Below are 23,536 nucleotides of genomic sequence, written 5' to 3'. Positions count from 1 at the left end.
TGCACAGTCATGGTTTTTAATATTAAACAGTACAAAGTTTTTGCTTTTATACATTGTTGTAGTTTGATTTGTTCACATTCAACTTGCCATGATTGCTCTTTAGGACAAAATATGAATATATTATATCTCTTACTTATCATTAATACAGGAAATGTTGCATCCTCCCATCAGAGCCGACCTCCAGCAGAACTTCCTGTCCTCCTCTCATTCCCCTGGATCCTCTGTATCTAGTGATTCGGGTTTTGGCCTGGCCAGGTTGGCCCTGACCCGGGCCTGGTCCACTGCGTCCAGCAGGTTTTTGGAGTCGAGGGCCAGCGTGTGAGCAGCTGCCAACATCTGGCGCTGGCACTCCTCCTTCAGTGACGTCACAGAGTTCTGCTGGGCGAGTCGCATCTTATTGATCAGCTCCCCCAAGTCCTTGTTCAGCAGTTTCTTCGTGCCCTCAATCTGAGAGATCACATGACACAGTTCAATCAGACAGCTGTTTCTCCTATGCTCTTAACAAGAGTGATTTAAAAATGTATTTGCACTCTCCCAGGTTTTGGCTTTCAACACGTGATTCTTATTGATGCTGTTAAAGTTGTGTTTTCTGTGAACTTCACAGAAATCGAAGTAAACGTCTGTGCAGGGAAAGTGAGGAAATGCACGACGTCTACTCTCAGGAGGTGAAATATTTAACTGCACGCTGTGCTGATGAAACGTAATGTGGATTCATGCATGTACCTCTGTGATGACAGAGCTGTGCAGAGAGGGCAGGATTTCATCAACACGTTGAATCAGAGTGCGTAGACTCTCACCCACCGCCTGGAAAAAGAATATTGTGGATGATTATGAATGAAAGCAGGAGATGATCCACCGGTTGTTGATGGACCTACTTTGACAGCGTTGGGGTATTCGGAGGCAGGCAGAGCGTTGACGTCGTTCTTCAGCTGCACCACCTGTTTCACCATCAGCATGACGCCCGTGTAAACGTGATCATCTGACCGGTCCAGCTCAGCTGTGGGACGAGGCTGTGACAACAAAGCAGCACACTGCTTTACTTTCCCACAATTAAGCTCAACCACGTCGGTTTCTGCTCTCACAATGAACTGAGAGCTGAAATAGAGGTGTTGGTTCTTTTTACCTGTTGGACTGATGGAGGCATTGGCGGCTTTTCTGGAGGGCCTGACGCACACACAGAGAAGTATAGCTTAACTTTTTGTATTCACACACATTTCCTGTCGATGAATGTGAACACACTAAGGTTTTACATCCTCTGCTCTCTAATATTGTACATTGCGTTCATTGTCTTCCTTCGTTCTTTTGGTGTTAAACTGCTTTGTAACATGATGTAACATGTAACATCAAAATATGAATCTCCAGGTGAAGTTAATGCTCCTGTGACTGGACTCACCGTTTTCTGGGCTTTTTTCTGGAGGCTGCAAAGACATCGACAGGTAATCATCATTTTAAATTCCCTTTCAATGACATTTAAAACATGAAACAAATGGTAAAGAAATAACTGGCAGAGTACATCATTTAATATCGCCCTTTCAGGACATAGCAGCACACTCGCATTAACACAAAATGAGAAAAGAGGCCAGCGTACCTTGATCTGCGAATCCAGACGCACAACAGGATCCTACACACAAACATAAAAACATCAATGGCTGCATTTGCTTGAACACACAAATTTCACAACGTTTAGTCTAACGCGTGTCATGTGCTTGGAAAAGATGTTTCTCTGTGTCTTCCATCATTTCCTCACACACTGACGGGCACGAATGACTTCCTGTGTTGAGCGGTGAAAGACGTACGACTATAACATCTCACAAAGGTGTGTGTGTGTGTCTGTGTGTGTGTGTGTGTGTGTGTGTGTGTGTGTGGTTTCTTACCAGTTGCCTCTCCTCCTGCTCCAGCCACTGTTTATCCATCTGCATCTCTCGTCTTTGTTTTTGTAAAGCATCCTCCATATGTGCTCTCTCTTTCTCCCACGCTGGCCTGTTATCCCTCTCTGTTGCCTACACACACACACACACACACACACCCTTAAAAATGTACCTAAGTTCATACTAGACGTGATGCATTTAACATTTTACTGTTGTGCTTCGTATTCACAACATTCTTGTGGTTTGAGTGGATTTTATTGCATTTTTTTAAAACTGTCTTTAAAAATAAGTCACATGAGTTCAGCCAGTTTACTCAGTTTTCTGGCTTTGGTCAACTAAGCACATTTGCTGCACTCTGACCTAAAATATAGTGACTCACCAACAAACTTCCCCCTCATTTTGCAGTTTTGGTAATTGCATTGTATGGACAACACACTGATATTAATATAAACATTTTTATCAAACACATTTCAGTATAAAAGGGATTTTTGTCATCTGGAGGCTCAGTTTAGTGTGCGATAAATACTGTGGTGTATTTATCTATCTGTCTGTCTATGAGCATGTCACGTGTGTGTGTGTTTAGATACCGGTTTGTGTGCAACCCGTGGAAGTGTGTTTCCTTGTATTCTGGCTGGCTGGTGAGAGAGAGCAGAGAAGATCCTAAATTTAAATGTTGTAAAAACAATGAGGTAACAGATGATTTTAAATTGCAACCTGTAAATAATGATTGAAGATTATATTGTTGCTGCACAGCATTTGACAAGGTGGATCTGATTTGATGCTCGTGTGTCGTACCTTGGGTGGAGCGGCTTGGTGGTTGGAGTTGAATACTGGGGTGTTAGAGCTAAACCTGTCCAACTTTAGATCCATATCCTGCTCCAGCTCCAACCTGTGGATCTCACTGTGACACACATGCACACGTCAGTTTTGTATTCTGATGTCAAATGATCACGTGATCGTTTGATTTCCTGCTTTTTAAATGTGAGTTGCACTCAGCTGATTTTTTTTTTTTTTTTGACCTGAAAACCCAGCATGCAAAGTTGTGTGGGGGGACTACCTGAGGGAGCAGACAAGCTGGCTGAAGCCGGGCCGGCCCTGCGGCTCGTAGGCCCAGCAGCGGGTGAGCAGGGAGTAGATGGTGGGGGGGCAGAACTGCGGTTTGGGGAGTCGGCTTCCCGTTTCCAGATGGATGATCACCTGGCCGTTCTCCAGCCAGGAGAACGGCTGCTGGGCCATGGAAAAGATCTCCCACACGCACACACCTGTTTGAACACAGACACACACATTAAAAAGCTGCCTTTTTCTCTGCACTTTTCTGCACTAATGCAGTGAGGTAGGTTTGTAGTTTACAGTTACTGGACTGAATTAGAAGTACATATCAGTATTCATGTTGAAGTTCAGGCACATGCAAAAACCAAAAGTCTGCATGTGCATGAGGTGTGTTTTCTCACCAAACATCCAGACGTCGCTGGCTGTGGTGAAGCGTCTGAAGTTGATGGATTCAGGTGCCATCCATTTGATTGGTAACCTGCTGACTGAGGCTGAACACAGAGGAGACACAGTAGATGCATATTTATCTTTGCAGCCTGAAATTTGAGCGACTGTCTGTTTTAAAATGGGAAGAAAAGAGAAGCTGTCATTTGTGTGAATGTGTTTCCTCTGAAGTAAATAGTTTTTCGCTGAAATTTTTGCCACTACAATTTGTGTATCTGTGATGTGTGTGTGTGTGTGTGTGTATGTGTGTGTGTGTGTGTGTGAACCTTTATAGTACTCCTGCTCATCAATGTAGCGAGACAAGCCAAAGTCACCAAGTTTAACACATTCAGGCGATGCCACCAAGACGTTTCTCACTGCTATATCTCTGCAGGACGTAGACAGAGCCCAGAAAGAACAGGAAACACCAGATGAGTCAAAGATTACAGACATTTAAATACTCTTAACTATCTCAAATTCATGTTTTAATGTTTTGGTTACCTGTGCACCATGTTGAGTCCCTCCAGATATGCCAAGGCTTTGCAGATTTGTACACAGTACAAGATTAACGTTGCTCTGCTCAAGCAGTACTGCTCCTCTACGAGGTAGTGCCCCAGCTGTCAGGGAAACACAAACATCCCAAAAAAAGCTTCATTCAGATTCAACATGTCAAATTGAATTACACAGGGATTTGTATTCCCAGTTTTCAAAATGTTCCACATCCTTCCTTTGAAGCAAACACACAAACGCACCTCTCCATGTTCATACAGCTCCATCACGATCCAGACCGGATCGACATCAATGACTCCGATGAGACGCACAATGTGAGGATGATCCAGGTTTTTCATCAAGTCTGGAACAGACAGAGCGGCGTGCAAACTTAACATGTCACTGAAATCATCTGTCATTTGTACGAAGGCACACTTTAAATCCACCTGGGTGTGTGATCATTTCCCCAGAAGGATGTTTTACAGACGGTGACCCTGAATATTGACTGCTTTCCCACCCAAGTTTTCCCTTTTCTTATGTGTCTTCTGTATTTTGTGGTTTGGCTCTCTATTGTTGGATCCATTTTGTGATTTTAATTCGGATTTTCTTCTTTTTTTGATTAGTCATGTTCTACGTGAAGCCAACTGGGTGACATCGGTGTAGTTTTAACTCTGTTCTCTTCTTTTGGAAGTTGAGTGCCATCATGTGGTGGGGTCAGAGATGAGTAGGCCTTTTATTAACACCTTTAATAAACTTTTCATTTTCTGTTCACTCTCTCTTCCTTTTCAGCAGGTCAGTAACCTACCTAGTTATTTCCCCTTTTTCATTTTTTTAATTGTATACTCTCAGCTTTTCTTCAGGGGAAATCTACCAGGAGGATTACAGCTCGGACCTTCTCTGATGAAAATCAGCGGCCTCTGTTCAAACCCTGATGTTGCTGGATCAGAGGAGGAAAGTTGAACACCAGGTAGGTAGATTGCATGTGTGAGAAACCATCTGCAGTGTAATTAGGTGAAATGAACTTAAGCCTTCTCGTAAGTCAGCCCCTCCCCAAAAAAACCCAAACAACACATATGATGCTGAAGCAGCCGCATCCTCGAGCATGTGCTGCTGAAACCATGCAACAGGAAGCCACTTATAGCAAGCTTCTGACGAAACTCAGCTGTTCCCAGTATTTTGCACTCTTATCATTACACAGTTTTTTGTGATCTGAGTGCCAGTCAGTCATATTTTCACGGCTTTTCTACTTGTTGTGTAAGTAGCTGAACATTTTTGTTTCCTTTTATGAAAGCTGACAGGCTCTGCAGTAACTCGACGTGAACTTGAAAGGAAATCACAGCTGCGTTCTCGAACTCACCAGCTTCACTGAGGAACTTCTCTTTCACCTCTGCTGAACTGTCCTTGCAGGTTTTGACAGCCACACGGGTCCTCTCCCCTGTCTGCAGTCACATGTGCGTCACATTCACCACAGAAGTTTAAACGTTGTCATTGTGCTATTGATGAACAACGCTGGTATAAAGACAGCAGATGAACTCACTGGGCTTTTATAAACTCCATCATGAACCTCTCCAAAGAATCCCTCACCCAAGATCCGACCCACAACCACGTCATCTCTGGATATCCTGTGTTTGTCTGAACGTACACACATTAAGAGACAGATGTGGAAAATGGTGAACTGTATCGATGTAAACTAATCGATGGAAAACTGAAATTAAAATTGGATTTTTTTTTTTATTTATTTTTTCAAACAAGAGTTGAAATCACCACAAAAATTACAGGTTCACCAGCGAGTTACACTTCCACTGGTACTAAAACAGGTCAGTTCCTCCTCAGTGTACATCAGACCAAATGTTCTGGTTGAAAGTGAAACTTACTGTGTGGCATCGCACCACTGAAAGTAGGTTGGCCCAAAACAGAAGAGTACATTCAGAAAGGCACATTTCAACAGTGTTGCAAGAAGAAAATGGTTCAAGAAATTCCACTTTTTCTGAAGTTTGTACATGTAACCATTGTTCAACATGTCACAAGAAGAGATGACTCAGATTATCTAAAGATAGAAGCTCTTGTTTATGTCGTTTTTTTTTTTTTGTTGTTGTTTTTTTTCACACAACTGATGATGGAAATGACAAATGGTGACATTTCTGAACTGTCTGTTTGGTTTAGTGCATCGAAAGTAAATCAAACATTACTCACCATCCCACTCTCCTCCCTTCTCTGGAATCTCAGCATAGACATCAGACCCTGAAGTCAAAAAATATTGAAATTACAAAATTAGTCTTGCTTCTGCAGAAGAGAAACAAACACTCCGATGGCTGAAGCAGAACCACTGTGCGTATATCTGAATGCCTTTACGCCTAAACATGAATTTATGAACAACACTGCTGATTAGACTTACCCACGCCACGAAAAGAAGCTTTTGAAGCACCGCTGGCAGAAAGAGAGACAGAAGAAACCTCCAAATCAGCCAGTTTGAACTGTGGATGCTCAGGAAGAACAACAATACAAAAAAAATCATCACACTCACCATTTTGGGATGTCAGGAAGTTTCATTCTTACGTCTCTCCCTGTAAAAAAAAAAAAACAAAACAAAACAGATAGATATCTCCTTCAGCGGCTTCTATTGAGATGTTTATCAGTTCTAAACCCTCAGATTTATGCAAAGGCCACAGTAACGTAAGCCAGAAAGTGTGAATTTGGGGTTTATCTGATGCTGATTGTGTGAGCTTGTCATGTATTTACAGAGGCAGCTCTGTAAACACCGAACACGCTGCCAGAATCTGGTGTCTTGAGGAAAACCTGGCAGGTTATCCTGAGGTCCAAACCGAAAACACCACAACGCTTTCACACTGTGGGCCTTTATCACAATGAAGCCGCCGCCAGGCTGCTAAGAAACATCAGCTGTCACCGAAGACTGCCACTGTCATTGATTGTGAATACACATAATAGAAATGATCAGATGTGTGCGGCCCATTTTGGATGATTGAATGTTGTCAGGCTGGAGTTGTTACATCATTGCTGGTGGGTTGTTTTTCTTTCTGTACCTTTGTTAGGTCTGACGATGAGCGACTTCTCGGAGCTGCCGCCCAGCCGACAGTAACCGTCGATCAGGTCGGCCATGTTCTCTGCGACAGCCAGGGAGGACGTCGTCACTGTCAGCGGCTGCAAAGGTCAACTCAGGTTATTGTGTTTTTGACTTCACTTGGAAAAAAAAAAAGAACATCTTATCATCAACTGACTTGGAGATTCAGATACATGATTGAATGGGTGATAAAAGAAGAAGAAAAAAAAAAAACATCTTCCAGAGGAAGTCACTGCACCCTTCACATGAAACAGTTCCAAAACCACACAGCGTTTTTTTTTTTGTGTTTTTAATCATTTATTTTTTTTCACTGTATTTCTTGGTGACACATCCGTAGACAGGAGTGGCACTGCTCTTCTTATCCATCTCTCAGTATCTCATACCTGTTTGTCCTTGATGTGCACAGTGAGCAGAGCAGAACCATCGTTCTCTGTCGAGCAGGCGATGCTGCGCACCTGAGAGAACTCAGACAGACCTTTGGACTGCAAAACACACAAAGATGTCGAGCTTACTAACGCATAAAGAATCAGGAGGGAAATGTGAGAAATTACGCAACAAGCCTTCAGCTGAAGCAGAGGGCAACAGTTCAAGCTCACTGTCGAGTTCTCAGTTTGTTGGCTGATGCCTTCAGGGCCAATGACCAGGTTGATTGTGATGTTCCAGCCGTGCTGTCGACAAAAGAAACACACACACCACAATATGTGTGAATTAGGGGCTGTAATAACAATAACAGATTCTGAGCACCTGAGGCTCATCTCCTTTTGTGTTGTTTGTGAGAACTCACCACCAGCTGGCAGGGGAAGCGCTCCTGTGTGAAGCTGTAGCACTGACTGAGCGTGCTGAAGAACTTGGCCATGCACTGGTCCTGGTTCAGAGTCGAGTAGCCCTGAAACGTCTGCTGGACCAGCCGACGCAGCTGCTTGGGCTGAGACACACACACACACAAAAATAAAACACAAAATAAGAATACGCAAACAATCACAGCAGGCAGACACGAGGCAGGTGTACCTCCCTACCTTCATACTGTTGATCAGCTCTCTGGGGAAGAACAGATCCAGACCCACGTCCTTCCTGATGGAGCCGACAAACAAACACATCTTTCTTTATGCCAGAGCAACGCTCTGTGATCTAACCTAATTCTCATTTATAATCTCAAATGACCATGAAGGTTTTGTGGCATTTGACTCTCACACGCCTGACTAATAGCTGTGGTGCTCAGCTTGTCACCTTTAGCATCACAGAATGAATGCAGCTCTTTAATTCTAACCACTGACTGCATCTGAATGCGTTTATCAGTCAGACCACTTGGTGCAACGTGACATTTCTCCCTCTGTGGTCTTTTGCACAAACGTTAATTATGCGGACAGACGTGTGAGCTGCAGTTACTGCCAGCTGAAACAGAAACGAGATATATAACAAATGCGAAAAGATAATTGGGAGCCAAGTGGTGCAGACTTACTCTAACAGCTCAAAGTTGGATTTTTTATCCAGTCCATTTGGATTCATGTCTTTGTAGAATCTCCTGTGAGGACAAAAAAACGAAACAAAGACAGCAACCTTTATGATGCAAAAAATGGTGAACTATTGTCAGTTTTTGTTGTTTATTTGAAGTGGTTACCTAATCTCCAAACAGCCGAGCTGTAAAGCCATCCCCTCGCTGACTTTTGAGGCGTACTGCTGCATGTAGTCGCTTCGTACCTTTAGAGAAACACAAACATTCCCCTCATGTCTACCTGACACCAAACCGAGTCCTGGTTCTAAAAGGAGACCTCATCCAATAAAAAGTAGATTTCAGTAAAATTTCTCAACCAGACTGACCTGCTGGTAAAAGTAGAGCATGGTGGTTCTGTCATCTTTGAATCTCTCCATGAAATCTGATGGGATGTATCTGATCCTCAGGTCGTATCTGGAGGAGACAAATATCCCGGTTAGTTTATGAAGTCCTGGCGTTCATCTGATGTCACGAGAACGTTGAACTCCTTCCACAGCATGGACGAGGAGCTGAAGGCCGACCTCCACTCAGCCTCCAGGTGCTGCTGCTCGTAGCGCTGGGTGAGCTCGGACACCGTCAGCTCTGGGTGCAGCCAGTGGATCTCTGAGGATTTCAGGTGTTTGAGGAGGAGGCTGTAGCAAAGGTTGTTGTTTATCTCTGGACCCACACAGCCACTGGACAGCACCACGTTGATGATGGACTGAGGAAAAAGACGAAAAGCAGATGATGATCCAGCTAAACCTTCTGTGAGTTAAACATAAACAGCACATCAGAGCAGAGCAAACATGTCGGAGGACTGACAGAGTTGTGCGTCCAGTACCTGGACGGTCCAGCCCTCCTCACAGCGGACCAGTTTGAAGTTCTTTCCCAGGTTGGAGCTGTTGCTAAGGAAACACACTTTGATGATCTTCACCGGGAAGACAGTTTCCCTGGCAACGGGAGATGCATCCGAGGAGTCCGAGCGGCTGATGGGAGACATGCTCCTCCAGGACAGGGTGCTGGTGTCTCCCGACATCTCTCACACACACACACACACACACACACACACACACACACTACTGTGTGTATGCTACTGCACACACATTGCTGTCACACCGAGGCACACATTTCACTTATGTGTCTTCCTTCTCTCTCTCTCTCTCTCACGCAGTCACAACAGATGCATCGACACTGTGACAAAGTAAAGCAGAGACACAACAATCACAACACAATCGTGATTGTTGTTGTTGATTGTTGACGTGACAACCGTCTGAAGAGTTTAAAGAACTTCATGTGTCCGACAAAAATTCAGCTCCTTCTGTACTCACCAGTCCGTCTCCACGTCGGTGTGTACGCTAAAGTGTCACACACAGTAACTGTAAAACACAACAACACCACAAAACAAACTGCACTTCTGTTTTGTATTATTGTCTACAGACTTGAGTCTTCGGCACACTGACCTGAAGCTGCGTTCTGAAGAGGAGCCTCCTCAGAAGGCAAAAGAGGAAATGCTACTTGGGTTGCAAAAAAAGGAAGTTGAACAGAAGCAACTAGAAAAACTTAAGAGAACTGATGAAACTGCCGTGTCACCCCCCCCCTCGCTCACATGCAGTGGCACAGTCCAGCAGCCAACCACAGCCTGGCTCACAGTGGGAGGGGGTGCAGCCTGCTGCAGGCTCACTTCCCCATCTGAGCAAACACACAGGTGATGATGTGCTTTATGTAGACCTCAGAGGCCTGCACAGCATTTCATTTCAGTAAAACAATGACAAAGATGCAAGAGTCGGCCTGGAAGCACTTCCTTTTCTGACACCTGTTCCTGCAGTGCTTTAATGTCTCTGTCTTTCAGAGCTCCTCCTAGTGTCCAGAGGACCAGAGCATCATCCAAAGCCAAACAGTTTAACATGTCAACTTGCTGCTCTGAGCCATTTCTGCGTTTCTGCATTTCTCCCTGTGTAATCTGCCTTCATCTCATTTGCAGCACGGATGCGGCTGCATGAGTGGGTGTGCATAAGAAGTGGGTCGCATATGTTGATGTGTGACAGCCAGAAAAAGTAGCAGTTCTGTTTCTCCCCCGCAAAAAGTATGAAAATAGCTCGATGCCATTCACCGTCTGAGATGCTCAACATGCGAAGCAGATAACTGATGGTGAAGGGGAGCACCTGGCACATTCGTCCCCATCATCCTGTCTCTTTTACTGAATAAGTGCATTCAAAATAAAGCAGCAACCAAAAACGCACTGAGAATTCATTTGGTTTTATACGTTTCTCACCAGCAGGTTCCTCTGAATTAAACTGAGTGTGCTGGATGCAGCATTTCTCAGCGTTCAGTGGAAAAACATTTCTGCGTTTTTAGGATGTTGGTGTGAATTGCATTGTGAAATACGCTGTGATTACTGACAAACATATTTATAAATAAAAAGGGCAAACTTTACAGATGAACAGTGTGTGACATCCTGTCTCTTTTCTCTCGTTCAACCTGAAAGCAAACTGTGTTGCTCCTTCAGCAGCTCCCATCATCGACTGACAGAAACAGACACGTTCAAACGACACAAAACTCAAGAAATAGTTGTTTGTAGTTAGTGTTGAACTTTTCTTTCCAACAGAGGGCGTAGAAGTTCTGTTCAACACTCAATAAAAGCTTTTCAGTCAGTCAATGATCATCACAGGAAGAAAACAATATGACACAGCACTTACAGGGAAAGACTGGAAATGGAAAAAATATAAAAACGTATTTTTAAAATTTATTTGAACTATTTTTTTTAACACCATAAACTGTTTTAGTTTAATTTTAAAGATACAGAAATAAAACATTATTTGAGATGTTTCAGATAAATCCCAAAGTAAAACCGTTTAAGGGTTTAATTAGTTTAACATCATAAAGTGATCCAGTCAGTCAAAATGGGACACCGACAGCGGAAGTAGCGATGGTGCCTTCAAAGTAAAAGAACTAAATGACTGAGAGAAAAAAAAATCAACATTATATTTTGATTATAAAAAAAAAAGATATGAATTATGGAGCCCTGAATAAAGTGTTGGAGTTGTTGAAATGTGTGTACGAGCCCGGATGAACCAGGTTCCCTATCTTTGTTGCTCTGCAATTATCAAACAAAGATGTTCAGTTTGTTTAAAAAAAAAAATAGTTTAAAAGCATCTTTTCACAGTGTGTGCAGTTTCACTCCGTCCTCTGTTTCCTAGTTTCCCAGGTCAGAATACACTGACACATGAATCTAGTTTTTAGTATGAGCTAAAGCTTCATGTCCACTGTCTGGGTTTTTACTTTGAAGGCTCATAAAGGAGGTGGTGGAGCTGCTGGATGCTGACAGAGAGGCAGAGCAGGAAAAGGAAAAGGAAGGAAGCTCTTATTTCTCATTTCCACCTCAGTTTCTTTCTTTGTGTGTGTGTGTGTGTGTGGGCTGATTTAAATATTCCTACCAGGCGGGGCTGACCTTCCTGTCTGGGTTTGGGCTTTGGACAGACTGCTGCTGCTGTCTCATGACATCAGGCAGTCAGGCATGACTTCAGCCGAGCAGACGGTGACCTGGCTCATCACCTTGGGGGTCCTGGAGTCCCCCAAGAAGAGCATCTCGGACCCGGAGGCTTTCCTCCAGACCTCCCTGCAGGATGGAGCGGTGCTGTGCCGGCTGCTGGAGCGACTCCGACCCGGGACGGTGGACAAAGTAAGTGGAGGGGAGGAAAACAACAAAGACACCATTGAATATGAACACTCTTTAATTAGGCTGGCAGGTCCAAATGACCTAATGAGTCCGTTGATTCCCATAAATTCTAAAAAAAAAAAAACAACAACATAAAAATAGGTTTATTGATTTAGTTGTCGTGTTTCACTTTTTTTCAGAACCACACTTTGTGTACATCAGGCTTCAAACAACACGACAGACACACAATATAAACATGCATGTGGTCCATCAACACACTTTAGATTTCCAATGGAAATTTTCTAAAGCTCAAGATCAAATGTTGAATGTAGACAGATTTTTTTATTACCCAACTTTTATTGTTCATAGTGAAAGTGAGACTGTAGTTGGCTTTTTTTTTTGTCATGCAAATAAAACAAACACACACACACACACACACACACACACACAGTGGACTATGAACCTGTCAACGTCACATCCTCCTCTGGATTATCCAACTTCCCTGGAAGATTGTGGATCTGTGACAAGTTAGTTTTATTTAGCTGCAGCTCAACACACAGTGGAGCGACTCTTTCAAAATAAAGGCCCGAAGCTGTCAGCCACCATGAGTTGCCACTGATAATCCGAATTTCATCTTCTCTTGGCCTCCTCCACCTTCCATCACACTCCTCTTGAGGAGGAAATAACGTAGGTTGACTGAAGGGACCATTTTAAGCAAAATATCTCTGAAAGAATGGCGACGACAGTTTTAGTTTGAAAGTCGGAACCGGACGTTCGGCTCGTCGCTCAATCTAATTGATAGTGACAGGCAGCAAGTGCGGCAGCAGATTATTTCTGTGTGCTGTTTGTTTGTGGTTACACACATTTTCAGTGTCTGAGAGTTTCATTCTTGGACTTTTTCTTCTTGGGAAGTTTTTTCAGGAGCCGAAAAGCGACAGCGAGTGTCAGAGAAACATCTGCGAGTTTGTGAAAGGCTGCGGCTGCTTCGGTGTGGAGGTGAGTTATATTATCAGTTTATTCCTGCACACTGCAGAAAACACACTGCTTATTGGTCCCTGTGCATTCCTGCAGCCACATTCACCACGTTATTCATCTATTTCAGGTGTTTTCCTGCGTTGGAGATATAAATAATGTGTCTGAAGCATTTAAACACTTTAGTGCTTTTACTGTAGAGACAGTAAAGATGCTACCAGTGAGCACTTCAGCACATATGCAGGAATATAAATTACAGCTAATGGTGTTATTCATCATGCCTTAACTGTCCACTGAGCAACTTTTGTGTTGCCAGGTTGTGGAAATTAATTTCATCCCTTGCAAAGTACAGTCATGAATCTTCCATATTCATTGTAAATGTTTATAAGTTTGCTGAAGTCAGCATCTGTAAAATAAGTTAGTTCAGGTCAAAAAAAGTCCAGCAGCCCTGAAAGATTTATTCTATCAGAGTAAAGCTCGTGTGCAGGTAATAATATGAGAAAAGGGTGATAGAATAGTTTGTTCACCTGCAGAAACACAAACATTCATCTGTTGTGTATTTACAGTGAACACAAGGAACAGACAGGCCCAACACTCACACCTCCAGTCTGCACTTTGTTTGTTTCCAAAGATGTTAAATCCACGACTGCTGCGTGAGGATGAGTTCTGACTCCTTTGTAGTTATGGAAACAGGAGGCAGAGATAAATGTGGAACAGATCGACATATTGGGCAGCTTCTGTCTTTATATTTAAACTCACCGTGGAGTGGGGGACTGATACATTTTGGGAAATGCATGTGTTTTATCATTTGATGGCGATGATTTTGCGTTGCGACGGATTTTACAGAAGCATCTTGACTCTAAAAAATGCTGCATGAGCTGTCAATGCTGAGCTGGATACAAAATATGATGCTGCTGGCATATTGGGCTAAAAATATCTGTGTTGTCATCAGAATACAGCGGCTCAAATCAAAGTGTGTGTTTGGGTTATATCCTGTTCAGCTGTAGGTGTGAACAGAGGTCGAGTGAGTAGTGCTGTACACACACACACACACACACACACTGGCAGTCAGACTATTGATCTTAAACATGTTTTCCATGGATGTGGACTCATAATGGAAAAGAGCAGATGATGCAACGCAGCCGTTCCTCGGCTGCCGAGCTGTAACAAGGTTTTGCTCCAGATTTGGAAAATGATCTTGAGCAGGGAACACACACACACACACAAACACACACACACACACACACTTGAATCCACCGTAGGGAAGAAGAAGAAATGGAAGTAGAGTGTGAAAGGATGAAGTGGAGGCGGAGAGACAGGCGAGCTGATGTAATGCACCCCCACCAGGCAGCCATTGGCTTTTCCAATCAGGTTGATTAGAGGCATGTCAGCCATGTTGCTGGAAGCCAAGGCCTCCATTACCAGCAGCCAGACTGACATCACGATAGTAATTCTCCCAGACAGTGAAGCAGGCGGCGGGCCAGCAGAGGAGGATTACAGAGCGCTAGTTCGAGTCTGGGTGAGCTCGGGCTGCGAGATTAACCAAAACTGCACAATTAATCAGATGACAATTTGGCCTCTGCGTTTAATGAACTCTAATCAGATAGGACATACATGGTGTGACACTTCAGCATTTAATCAAGTGCTTCCTGTTATCCAATCTCAGGTGGTCGTTTCAAACTCAACCCACAAAGTGACCGTTCAATATACGGTGATTGTTCTATATCAAGTCAAATAAATTCATGAAAAAGATTTAAAGTTCTTTAAATTAAAGTGCAGTCAAGTTTATTTTCTTGCATACCATGATCATTGATCTGATGTTGAACTGTGTGTTTCCCACACTGTAACGCTGGTTTATCCCTGCTGCAGAAATGGACAGAGCCTTGACTGCTCTTTGGCTGAATGCCAGCGGAAGTGGTGAAAGTGTGTGTTAACTGCTGTGTCCGCGCTGCTCGGACTGCTAATCAGCCCGCGTACGTTGATCAGAGCAGGCCGCATACTGTACAAAGACAACGTGGTTTGTGCCTTTAAGTCACAGGAAATCGTACGAGAGCAAACGTAGAACTCAGATTTTTCACGCCGTTTTACTGTAAATTCAAATGAATTAGCACTTCAGAGTGTTTCAGGTTTGATCTCCGTGCCGCAGATCGCTCCACCTTCACGCCTTGGGAGTGGAGAAGTCAGTCAGTGTGTGTGGTACACATAAGATTAGGGGCTTCAGAGCTATTTTGATTGTGTGTGTGTGATGGGGAGATTACAAGGGGGAGCTCAGACTTTGGCTAATCCTGCTTCAGACTACAGTTGGACCAGATGTAAACTCTGCGTTACTTCATTTTCAGAGTTCTTCTTGATACACATCTGCCATGCAGGTTTAAAAAGAAAAGCACACTGTAAATAAACGAAACCATCACTTCTAAAAGTATTTTTTATTTTTTAGAATATATTTAGTCAGGTTTCTTGCTCTGGCCGGACCGGCTGGGTCCTCTCTGTTTAGCTCCACATCCCTGCGTGAGATTCGTTCATGGAAATGTCAGGAAGTCGGCTCCGTGTCCTTGCTGATGTCACGCTCTATAAATTTATTATGAATGTGTTTACTGTTTTCTCTCCTGCCTCAAACCCCAGGAGCCTTATTGCTGTTCTGAAAATGCGTTTCATCTTCTCAATTTGGTCTTCTCTCCTTCAGGCCTTTGAGGTCAACGACCTCCTGCAGGGACTGAACTTCTCCAAGGTGCTAAACTCCTTGGTCGCTCTCAGCAAAGCCACTGAAGGTGAGATCTCATTATTTCACTCCTCCTCCCCTTTCTTATTTCTGTTTTTATGGAAAAGCATTTTTAACGAAGCGGAGCGTTGTGTACGTGCAGATTTGGGTGTTTCTGGAGACAGTGTGTGCGTGGCGCACTCTTCAACGCTGAGGATCAAGTCGTTCGACTCCCTGAACGTTCAGAGTCGCTCGTCCAAACAGTTGCAGCCTCAGTACCGCAGCCTGGTGAGTTACCATGACAACGACGGCAACAAAACTCACAAGAAATGACACACAAACAACAAACCCAGCGAGGTTAATATGATTTTTTTTCTTTTTTTTGGGGGGGGGGGGGGGGGGGGCGTTTCATGTATGCAGCCAGTGCAGGACGCACCGTTTCATTGAGCTTGGTGTCTCTCGTCCTCCTCTCCCAGGACATGTCGGAGGGCGGTGGGTGTGGCCACCTGCTGGTCAAGGCGCGCTTTCCCTTCCAGCAAACCAACGAGGACGAGCTCTCCTTCTCCAAGGGTGACATCATCAGCGTGAGCAGGCAGGAGGAGGGGGGCTGGTGGGAAGGCTCCTTCAACGGCAAGACTGGGTGGTTCCCCAGTAACTATGTGCGGGAGCTGAAAGGAGGCGGTGGGTGAAACTCTGTGTGTTTTATTCTGACCAGAGTTGTGTGTCACAGTTAATGTTTTGGTTACCTCGACTACACATAAGTGCTTTTCATTGCAGTTTCCTTGTAAATTGCAATAAAATAAATGTTTACTTTCTTTCCCAACACATTTCCCAATTGAACTAATCTTTTTTCCCTCCTTCTGCCAATGAAGTGGAGTTTAAGCTTGACAGGCAGACCTTTGATGTTTATGAAGTGTGTGTGTGTGTGTGTGTGTGTGTGTGTGTGTGTGTGTGTGTGTGTGTGTGTGTGAGTGTGTGTGCGTGCGCGCCAAGAGAAAGGATTCAGGCATTTTCTTCACCAGAATTGTAAATTAATTGGTGTGTATTTGTTTCACGCGTTCACCTGACAGAAAGACTGAACAGCTGCGTTGACGTGCAGCTCTGAGTTCATGTTTGTGAGAGTCTCGCTCCTCCAGCTGGTTCGATTGTGTCAGTTTGTTGTGTTGCTTTCTCAGGAGGGAAGCAGGAAAGGAAGGAAGCTCCACAAGCACACAAAGACAGGAAGTTCCTGAGCTGCTGTATAGAAAGGAACTTCCTGCCTTGAAGCTTTCAGTCGAAAACAAGACATTTGATCACGACGTACTGAGGAGCGGCAGGATGTTCATATGGAAGTAACGCCGGCTGTGACTGTTTGTGAAGTAAACTGCTGTGTTTGTTGACACAAAGCATTTTTATTGAGACACACAAAGAATTGCAGATTACTTCGCAGTCCCTGTTTGAAGGGCCGATGTGTGACACTGTCAAAGCAGCTGTAACTCCAAAAAGCTGCAGCAGGATGAGCAAAAGATGTGACTTTAACCAGGACAGTGAGACGATCTGACATTGTGGAGTCGGAGAGTTTCAGCATCCAGACTTTGGCTGCCCTACTTGCTGTAATGGGCACGTCGTCGCCTGCAGTTGGGAAATATAAAAACATTTTTTTCTGTGTTGGTTGTTGTTGTTGATTGCTTGGGGTTTGTTGTGTTTTCGTAGACTTGTTTGTGTGTGCAGATCATTAAGTTGTCCCTCATTCTTTGTTTTTAGATAAAACATCGGACAAGCCAAAGTCTGGGACTCTGAAAAGTCCACCCAAAGGTTTTGATACCACAATCATCAGCAAGACCTACTACAACGTGGTGAGCATTTTGTGCGTGCGTGTGCAGAAGTAACTGCTCTTTTGATGCTTAAATCTATGAAAGAGGAAGAAGATCTCTTCTGTCTTCTCTCTGTCTCTCCTGCTCGAGCTGTAAGTTAATGCACACGACTCAACTGAGTTAATGGATGTTTGTCACAAGTGTGTTTGCTCTTGTGGGCTGTCGAAATCAATAATTTTTCATCCACTTAATGGTTGTGTAGCTCCGTCTGTGTGTGTGTGTGAGCACACGTTGGTTTGTGGAGCACCCCAGCGTGTGTGTGCGTTCTGCAGATGTAATGTAGGTTATTTCTTCCATTTCACTTGTTTCTGGGGCAGCCTGGCCCCGGGGTTGGCTGCTGTGTGTGTGTGTGTGTGTGTGTGTGTGTTTTTAATAATGCAACAAGCTGCACAGACATCAGACTATCAGACAGTCCATCTTTGCTTTGGGTATCTGAGTCTCTCTCAATACACACAAACAGACACACACAGACTCGGCCTGAAGTCAAAATTGTTCCCAAACGAGAAGAAAAGTTTTTGTGCGTCTTCTAAAAGGGTCCCTGAAAGCTTTTGGACACAAGCTTGTTGTTTTTTTTTTTTTTTCCTTATGTGTGCGTTTGTGACCTCTTCTTCTTTTTTGTCTTTGTCCTCTGAAAGCATTCGATTTTGTTTGATTTTATTGCTTCAGGTGCAGTGAAAGTTTTCTGGTTTTCTGGCTGAAATGGTACAATTCATTAGCAGATAGCTCGTTCCTGAGAGGTCTCTGATGTTGTGGGGAGATCAGACACCGTGGAAGCTGCAGCTCCCACAGGATCTGATATCTCCCTCCATTAGCTTGTTACGCAATACATCTCCCACTTAACAAAAGAAGCTGCTGAGAGAGTTACGTTGATGTTTGTGTTTGTGTGGCCGACGTGTCTCTTTCAGGTCCTGCAGAACATCCTGGAAGCAGAGAACGAATATTCAAGAGAGGTGCAGAGTCTCCTGGGCTCATACCTGCGCTCACTTCATCCCACGGACAGGTGGAGTTATTTTTAATCTTTTTATTGTTTTATTCAACATTCTTTGGAGGCAGAGGCACATAAGATCCTCCGTACTGATACAGTCGGCCCAGTAATGCCAGAATAAACTGCGTGCCGCACCTATTCTGTCCTGCACACACACATGAACTGGCAGCTATAACATCAGTGTGTTTTGCAGACTCAGCGTCACAGACATCGGTCACATTCAGGGAAATCTGGAGGAGATCTCAACCTTCCAGCAGATGTTGGTTCAGTCCTTAGAGGAGCACACAAAGTCAGTATAAGCCTCTTTCTGTCATACATGATCATAATCAGATAGACTTTTTGTTTTATGGCATTTTAAGGAGACAAATCTTTTTTCATTTATTGGCCAAATAGTGAGTGTATTAATGATGAATATCACTGAAGCCTGCCTGAATGAGGGCTGGCTGTCTGTCTGTGCAGCAGCAGAGACATCTGGTGGTGAACTGATTTGTCGTTTCTGTGTAGACTCCCGGAGAACCAGCAGAGGATCGGCGGCTTCTTCCTCAGTCTGATGCCCCAAATGAAGCTCATCTATCTGGCCTACTGCTCGAGCCACCCAGCTGCTGTCAGCGTGCTCACACAACACAGGTACCGTGAGAGACAGGGAGGGGAAACCAATCAATCAATCAATCAAATCCTTTATTTGTCCCAGAGGGGCAATTATGTTTCACACCCATGACCTCATACAAATATATAAATTCATCACAATTATTACGAGTTGAAACGTAATAATGGCACAGATCAGAATCATACAAACAGCACATATATATTTGATTGTATATGTACGCTAAAACTTTGAGCAGTCCGTTGACCAAATTGGGGGGGGGGGGTTGAGTGAAAGGGAGCGAATTTGCGTCCCCGCCGCAGGAGGAATTCTCCTGGAGGATCAACAATGGGGCAGATGACCTTCAGTCTCCTCATACGTCTCCTCTTACAGTCAGATCCAAATTGATATTATATATCATGTTTCCTGGTCCTCAGCAACAACTCCTCCGAGATTGTTTCCATTTTGCTGTGGAGATCCAGATTTGGTTGCCAGTTTTGTGGTATATGAGGTTACCTCCTAGTCCGAGAAGAAGAAGTCCTCCAACCATGAATCCAAATAAGTAGAGGTTCTGAATATCCTCCACGGAGAGTGGCGCCAAGCACGCTACACGCCAGCTTCCCCAGCTGGATGGGTTCCGTCCGGGCGAGCAGACTCCTCCGATCCTGATTTTCTTGTGGTGTCATGATGGTGTCATGATGGTGTCAGCGGTGTTGAGAGACCAGTTGATCAGTTCCATGATTATTCAAAATAGTTTGAAGAATTCACAAGCCAAGTTGAGATTGGGCTCACTGAAAGGTGAGACAGAGAGGAGAGAGGAGTGCGACCGTCCTCACCCAAGTGAGCCACCATCTGGGCAGTTCTTTTTCTTATCACAGAAAAGATAAGTGTGTGTGTGTGTGTGTGTGTGTCACAGTGAAGAGCTGGGGGAGTACATGGAGTCCAAAGGGGCGTCCACTCCGGGGATCCTGACCCTGACCACCAGTCTGAGTAAACCCTTCACCAGACTGGAGAGATACCCAACGCTGCTGAAGGAGCTGGACAGACACATGGAGGTTCTGTTTGTCGTCTTCTTCTCAGTGTGACTTAATGTTGGATTGTTGTGTTTATTGATTGTCTTTGTTTTAGGACCAACACCCTGACAGGGCGGATCTCCATGCTTCCATGGCGGCTTTTAAAAACCTCGCAGTAAGACGCCAACACATCAGTGATCACTGATTATCAGCACAAACTGTCCCGCAGAGGTTTTGTACAGATGTGCGTCCCTGTGTGTGTGTGTGTGTGTGTGTGTGTGCGCGCTCAGACTCAGTGTCAGGAGGTGAGGAAGAAGAAGGACCTGGAGCTGCAGATTTTAACAGAGCCCATCAGAAACTGGGAGGGCGACGGCATCAAATCGCTGGGGCCTGTCCTGCACATGTCCCAGGCCACAGTCCACACACAGAACTGTCAGGTACCTGCCAGACGAGTCCAGCTCATCTGATTTATTCAACATATGATGCTTTCATTTTTAAAACTGCTTCGTCCTGCAGGAATCAAATGAACGCTACCTCGTCCTTTTCCCTCACACTCTGCTCATCTTATCTGCCAGTCTGAGAATGAGCGGCTTCATCTATCAGGTCTGTGCTGCAGGAGATGAAACCTAAAGGATGCTCTCTGTGTGTTCTTCAGCTGACTCTGTGTGTTTCCGTGTGAATCTAAAGGGGAGGATGCCACTATCAGGGATGCTGATCTCCAGAATCGAGGATGGAGAAAACCTGAAGAATGCTTTTGAAATATCCGGTCAGTCCTTTTCCCCATTCAGCTGGTAGACTCGAGTAACTTTAATTCTATGATTTCTTTTTCTGCCTATCAGCCAGTTTGCGTTTCTTTGCAGCGCAGTCTGAACCTGTTTTCTTCTGCGTGTGTGTCGTCGTACAGGTGGCCAGTGTGAGCGGATGCAGGTGGCGTGCAACAGTCAGCAGGATCTGCAGGACTGGCTGGACCTTCTTACCAAACACACACACACTCCATCTGCACACTCACAAAAGCATCAGTCCGTCTGTCACACGGTGAGTCGCCACGTTTGGTGCAGAATAAATCCGTCTGCCCGTCGATGGCCACACTTTACCCGCCTCCGCCTCCTCTCTCCTCCACCCAGCTGCCCTCCCATCCCGTCACGCCGGCCAGACACTCCGAGTCACGCGGAGGCAGCAGCGGGCACGCCTACCACACGCTCCCCCACCCCTCCTCATATGGGACGGCGCACAGCAGCAGCAGCCCGATGTGGGGTCCTCTGGAGCCACTGAGCACGCCCAAACCCTGGAGCCTGAGCTGCCTTCGCCCCGCACCTCCGCTCCGGCCCTCAGCCGCTCTCTGCTACAAAGAGGTGCACACATTCAGATATCCAAGCTTCACGTGTCTCTCCTGAATCCTGCTCTTCACATTCCAGTCACTTTTTTTTTTTTTGTAGGATATGAGTAAAAGCCCAAAGAACATGAAGAAGCTGCTCCCGAAGAGGAAGCCGGAGAGGAAACCTTCAGAAGAGGATTTCACCGCCAGAAAGAGTCAGTGAAGTCCGACTGTTCTGATTTTAAATAAAAATCATCTGCATCTTCATCTGTCTGTTCGTCAGTCATCATGGTCCCAAATAGTTTCATTTAATACAGTTTCCTAAAATGGAACCGCTGAAAACCAACCTGATCTTGAATTTTCTTGTTAAAGTTTGGCGCCCTGAACTCTTTCTGTCCTGTCCTCGTCTGCAGGTACGGCCGCTCTGGAGGAGGACGCTCAGATACTGAAAGTGATCGAGGCCTACTGTACGAGCGCCAAAACACGCCAAACTCTCAACTCCAGTGAGTAAACACACACCGATGGGCGCCTCCACACACACATGCTCCTGCAATGAGCTTTATTTCTAACACTGCCTGTTCTCTGCTTTCAGCTAAAAATGTCTTTCTCTTTCTCTTCTCTCTTCTTCATGCTCCAATCCTTGATTCATTACGTTGTTTGGTGTCATCCCTCCCACTTTATTCTCTAAAATTCATTTATCTTACTTTGATTTTTAAAAACATATCTGCCCCACGCTATGGTTTGTCCTAAACTCTCACCCTTCCCTGTCAACTCTGATCGACCCCTCCTGCTGCTGGTTACTTTACGGTACAGCCTGGCAGGGGACTGACCTCATGCACAACCACGTGCTGTGCGAGACCAGCCTCATCATCGCTGGCGTGCCTGGCAACCTGCCATGTTCTGACCAATCAGAGGACTCGGATTATGACAGTATCTGGACCGCCCATAGTTACAGGACCGCCTCGTTTTCTCGTAAGACGCAGACGTGGTGAACCAGCTAACTTAGAACTTGAGACGGATCTTTCTGTCTGTAGATCAACCCAAACTCTCTGCCTGCTTTGTGTTAATGTGTGTGCGCTTCCTTACGTGTGCAGGTATAGTAGCTGTCGTTGTGTAGATTTCCCTCAGTGTTGCTTCCAAAATAACTAATTCAGAGCTTCAGAGAGTTTTAATCCATAAAATGGGAGCAAGTATCTGTTTGATCGTCTGGTGTTCGTTTGCTGCATCAGGCTCCAGCAGGAAGGATGTTCACATGTTGTTCCCGGAGGAGGAGAAGATCATTGTGGAGGAAACCAGGAGCAACGGACAAACCGTGGTGGAGGAGAGGTGAGAGATAAAGAGATGGTGTGCGTCAGCGGTCGTTCAGGTGGTTTTAAAGCAGAGCTGTTGTGTTGCTGCAGGAGTCTGGTGGACACTGTGTACAGTCTGAAGGACGAGGTCCAGGAGCTGAAACAGGTGAGTGTAGTGTGAAGCTCATGTTGTGTGTTTTTGGACATCCATGAGCTGGTGAACATTTTTTTTTTTTCCTTCTGGTCCAGGACAACAAGAGGATGAGGAGGACGCTGGAGGAGGAACAGCGAGCGAGGAAAGAGCTGGAGAGGATCGTCAGGAGAGTTCTGAAGAACATGAACGACCCGACTTGGGACGAGACTAACCTCTGAGATGGACGTGCTCATCCACATCCGGGTCGTCCATCTGACTGCAAAGCTGTGAAGCCAAATTAGCTGATAGGCATGACGTCACTTCCTGCCATGCTCCTTAACTTTTTCTAACACTGACCAAAAAAAAAAAAAAAAAAAAAAATCATTTTTTCACGTACTTGTGTATTTATCCTCCATTCCTCCTTGTGCTTGTTATCATAAACCCCTCACACACACAGAAGTCATTTCAAATGTCAAACTAACATTTGTGTGAAAGACAAACAGGCTCTAACAAACAATGAAGTTGGTTTGTTTCTTGAATCTAATACATTTCAACTGAAGCTAACCAGCACTTCAAACGTAAATGAGTTCATTGAACTGGAGACGATCGTACGTGAAAATCGATGAGTCTCGTTATAAAGTGAAGCTGGTGGGAAAATGT

The 23,536-nt window shown here is 44.8% G+C and overlaps 2 protein-coding genes across 5 annotated transcripts; one reads left to right on the top strand and one right to left on the bottom strand.

Annotated features, from left to right (window-relative positions):
• Nucleotides 1–2: 2 nt before the first annotated feature.
• On the bottom strand, nt 3–9,900 carry LOC115052133 (protein-tyrosine kinase 2-beta-like). Its single transcript, XM_029516078.1, has 30 exons — nt 9,709–9,900; nt 9,222–9,571; nt 8,923–9,101; nt 8,728–8,815; nt 8,528–8,607; nt 8,369–8,431; nt 7,926–7,980; nt 7,694–7,834; nt 7,506–7,577; nt 7,293–7,391; nt 6,872–6,989; nt 6,355–6,394; nt 6,226–6,257; nt 6,024–6,071; nt 5,368–5,462; nt 5,188–5,269; nt 4,094–4,194; nt 3,843–3,958; nt 3,629–3,729; nt 3,320–3,409; nt 2,926–3,130; nt 2,664–2,769; nt 2,456–2,503; nt 1,875–2,000; nt 1,589–1,621; nt 1,394–1,418; nt 1,124–1,164; nt 876–1,010; nt 724–804; nt 3–447 (listed from the first exon to the last, which is right to left on the bottom strand). Exons 2-30 carry the CDS (start codon nt 9,414–9,416, stop codon nt 205–207), a joined length of 2,838 nt encoding a protein of 945 aa, XP_029371938.1. The 5' UTR covers nt 9,417–9,571; nt 9,709–9,900; the 3' UTR covers nt 3–204.
• A 1,839-nt stretch (nt 9,901–11,739) lies between these two features.
• arhgef7b (Rho guanine nucleotide exchange factor (GEF) 7b) lies at nt 11,740–23,286 on the top strand. Of its 4 annotated transcripts, none has more exons than XM_029518369.1 (22): nt 11,740–12,059; nt 12,948–13,031; nt 15,691–15,775; nt 15,869–15,993; nt 16,182–16,386; nt 17,449–17,540; nt 18,464–18,558; nt 18,737–18,832; nt 19,048–19,170; nt 20,043–20,181; nt 20,255–20,314; nt 20,430–20,576; nt 20,656–20,742; nt 20,827–20,905; nt 21,044–21,174; nt 21,264–21,491; nt 21,576–21,669; nt 21,868–21,957; nt 22,268–22,439; nt 22,694–22,780; nt 22,855–22,909; nt 22,993–23,286. In XM_029518369.1, the coding sequence occupies exons 1-22, from the start codon at nt 11,895–11,897 to the stop codon at nt 23,113–23,115; spliced, it is 2,562 nt and encodes an 853-aa protein (XP_029374229.1). In that variant the 5' UTR covers nt 11,740–11,894; the 3' UTR covers nt 23,116–23,286. The 4 variants fall into 4 exon arrangements, with proteins under 4 accessions (XP_029374229.1, XP_029374221.1, XP_029374212.1 ...); XM_029518361.1 differs by having other exon boundaries at nt 22,268–22,442; XM_029518352.1 differs by having other exon boundaries at nt 15,869–16,031; nt 16,199–16,386; nt 22,268–22,442.
• Nucleotides 23,287–23,536: the final 250 nt, after the last annotated feature.

The sequence above is a fragment of the Echeneis naucrates genome, chromosome 2, assembly GCF_900963305.1.
Source record: "Echeneis naucrates chromosome 2, fEcheNa1.1, whole genome shotgun sequence".
In the NCBI taxonomy this organism is placed as follows: Eukaryota; Metazoa; Chordata; class Actinopteri; order Carangiformes; family Echeneidae; genus Echeneis; species Echeneis naucrates.
Note: the sequence above shows the minus strand (reverse complement) of the source record. Positions and strands in the feature narration are given on the sequence as shown.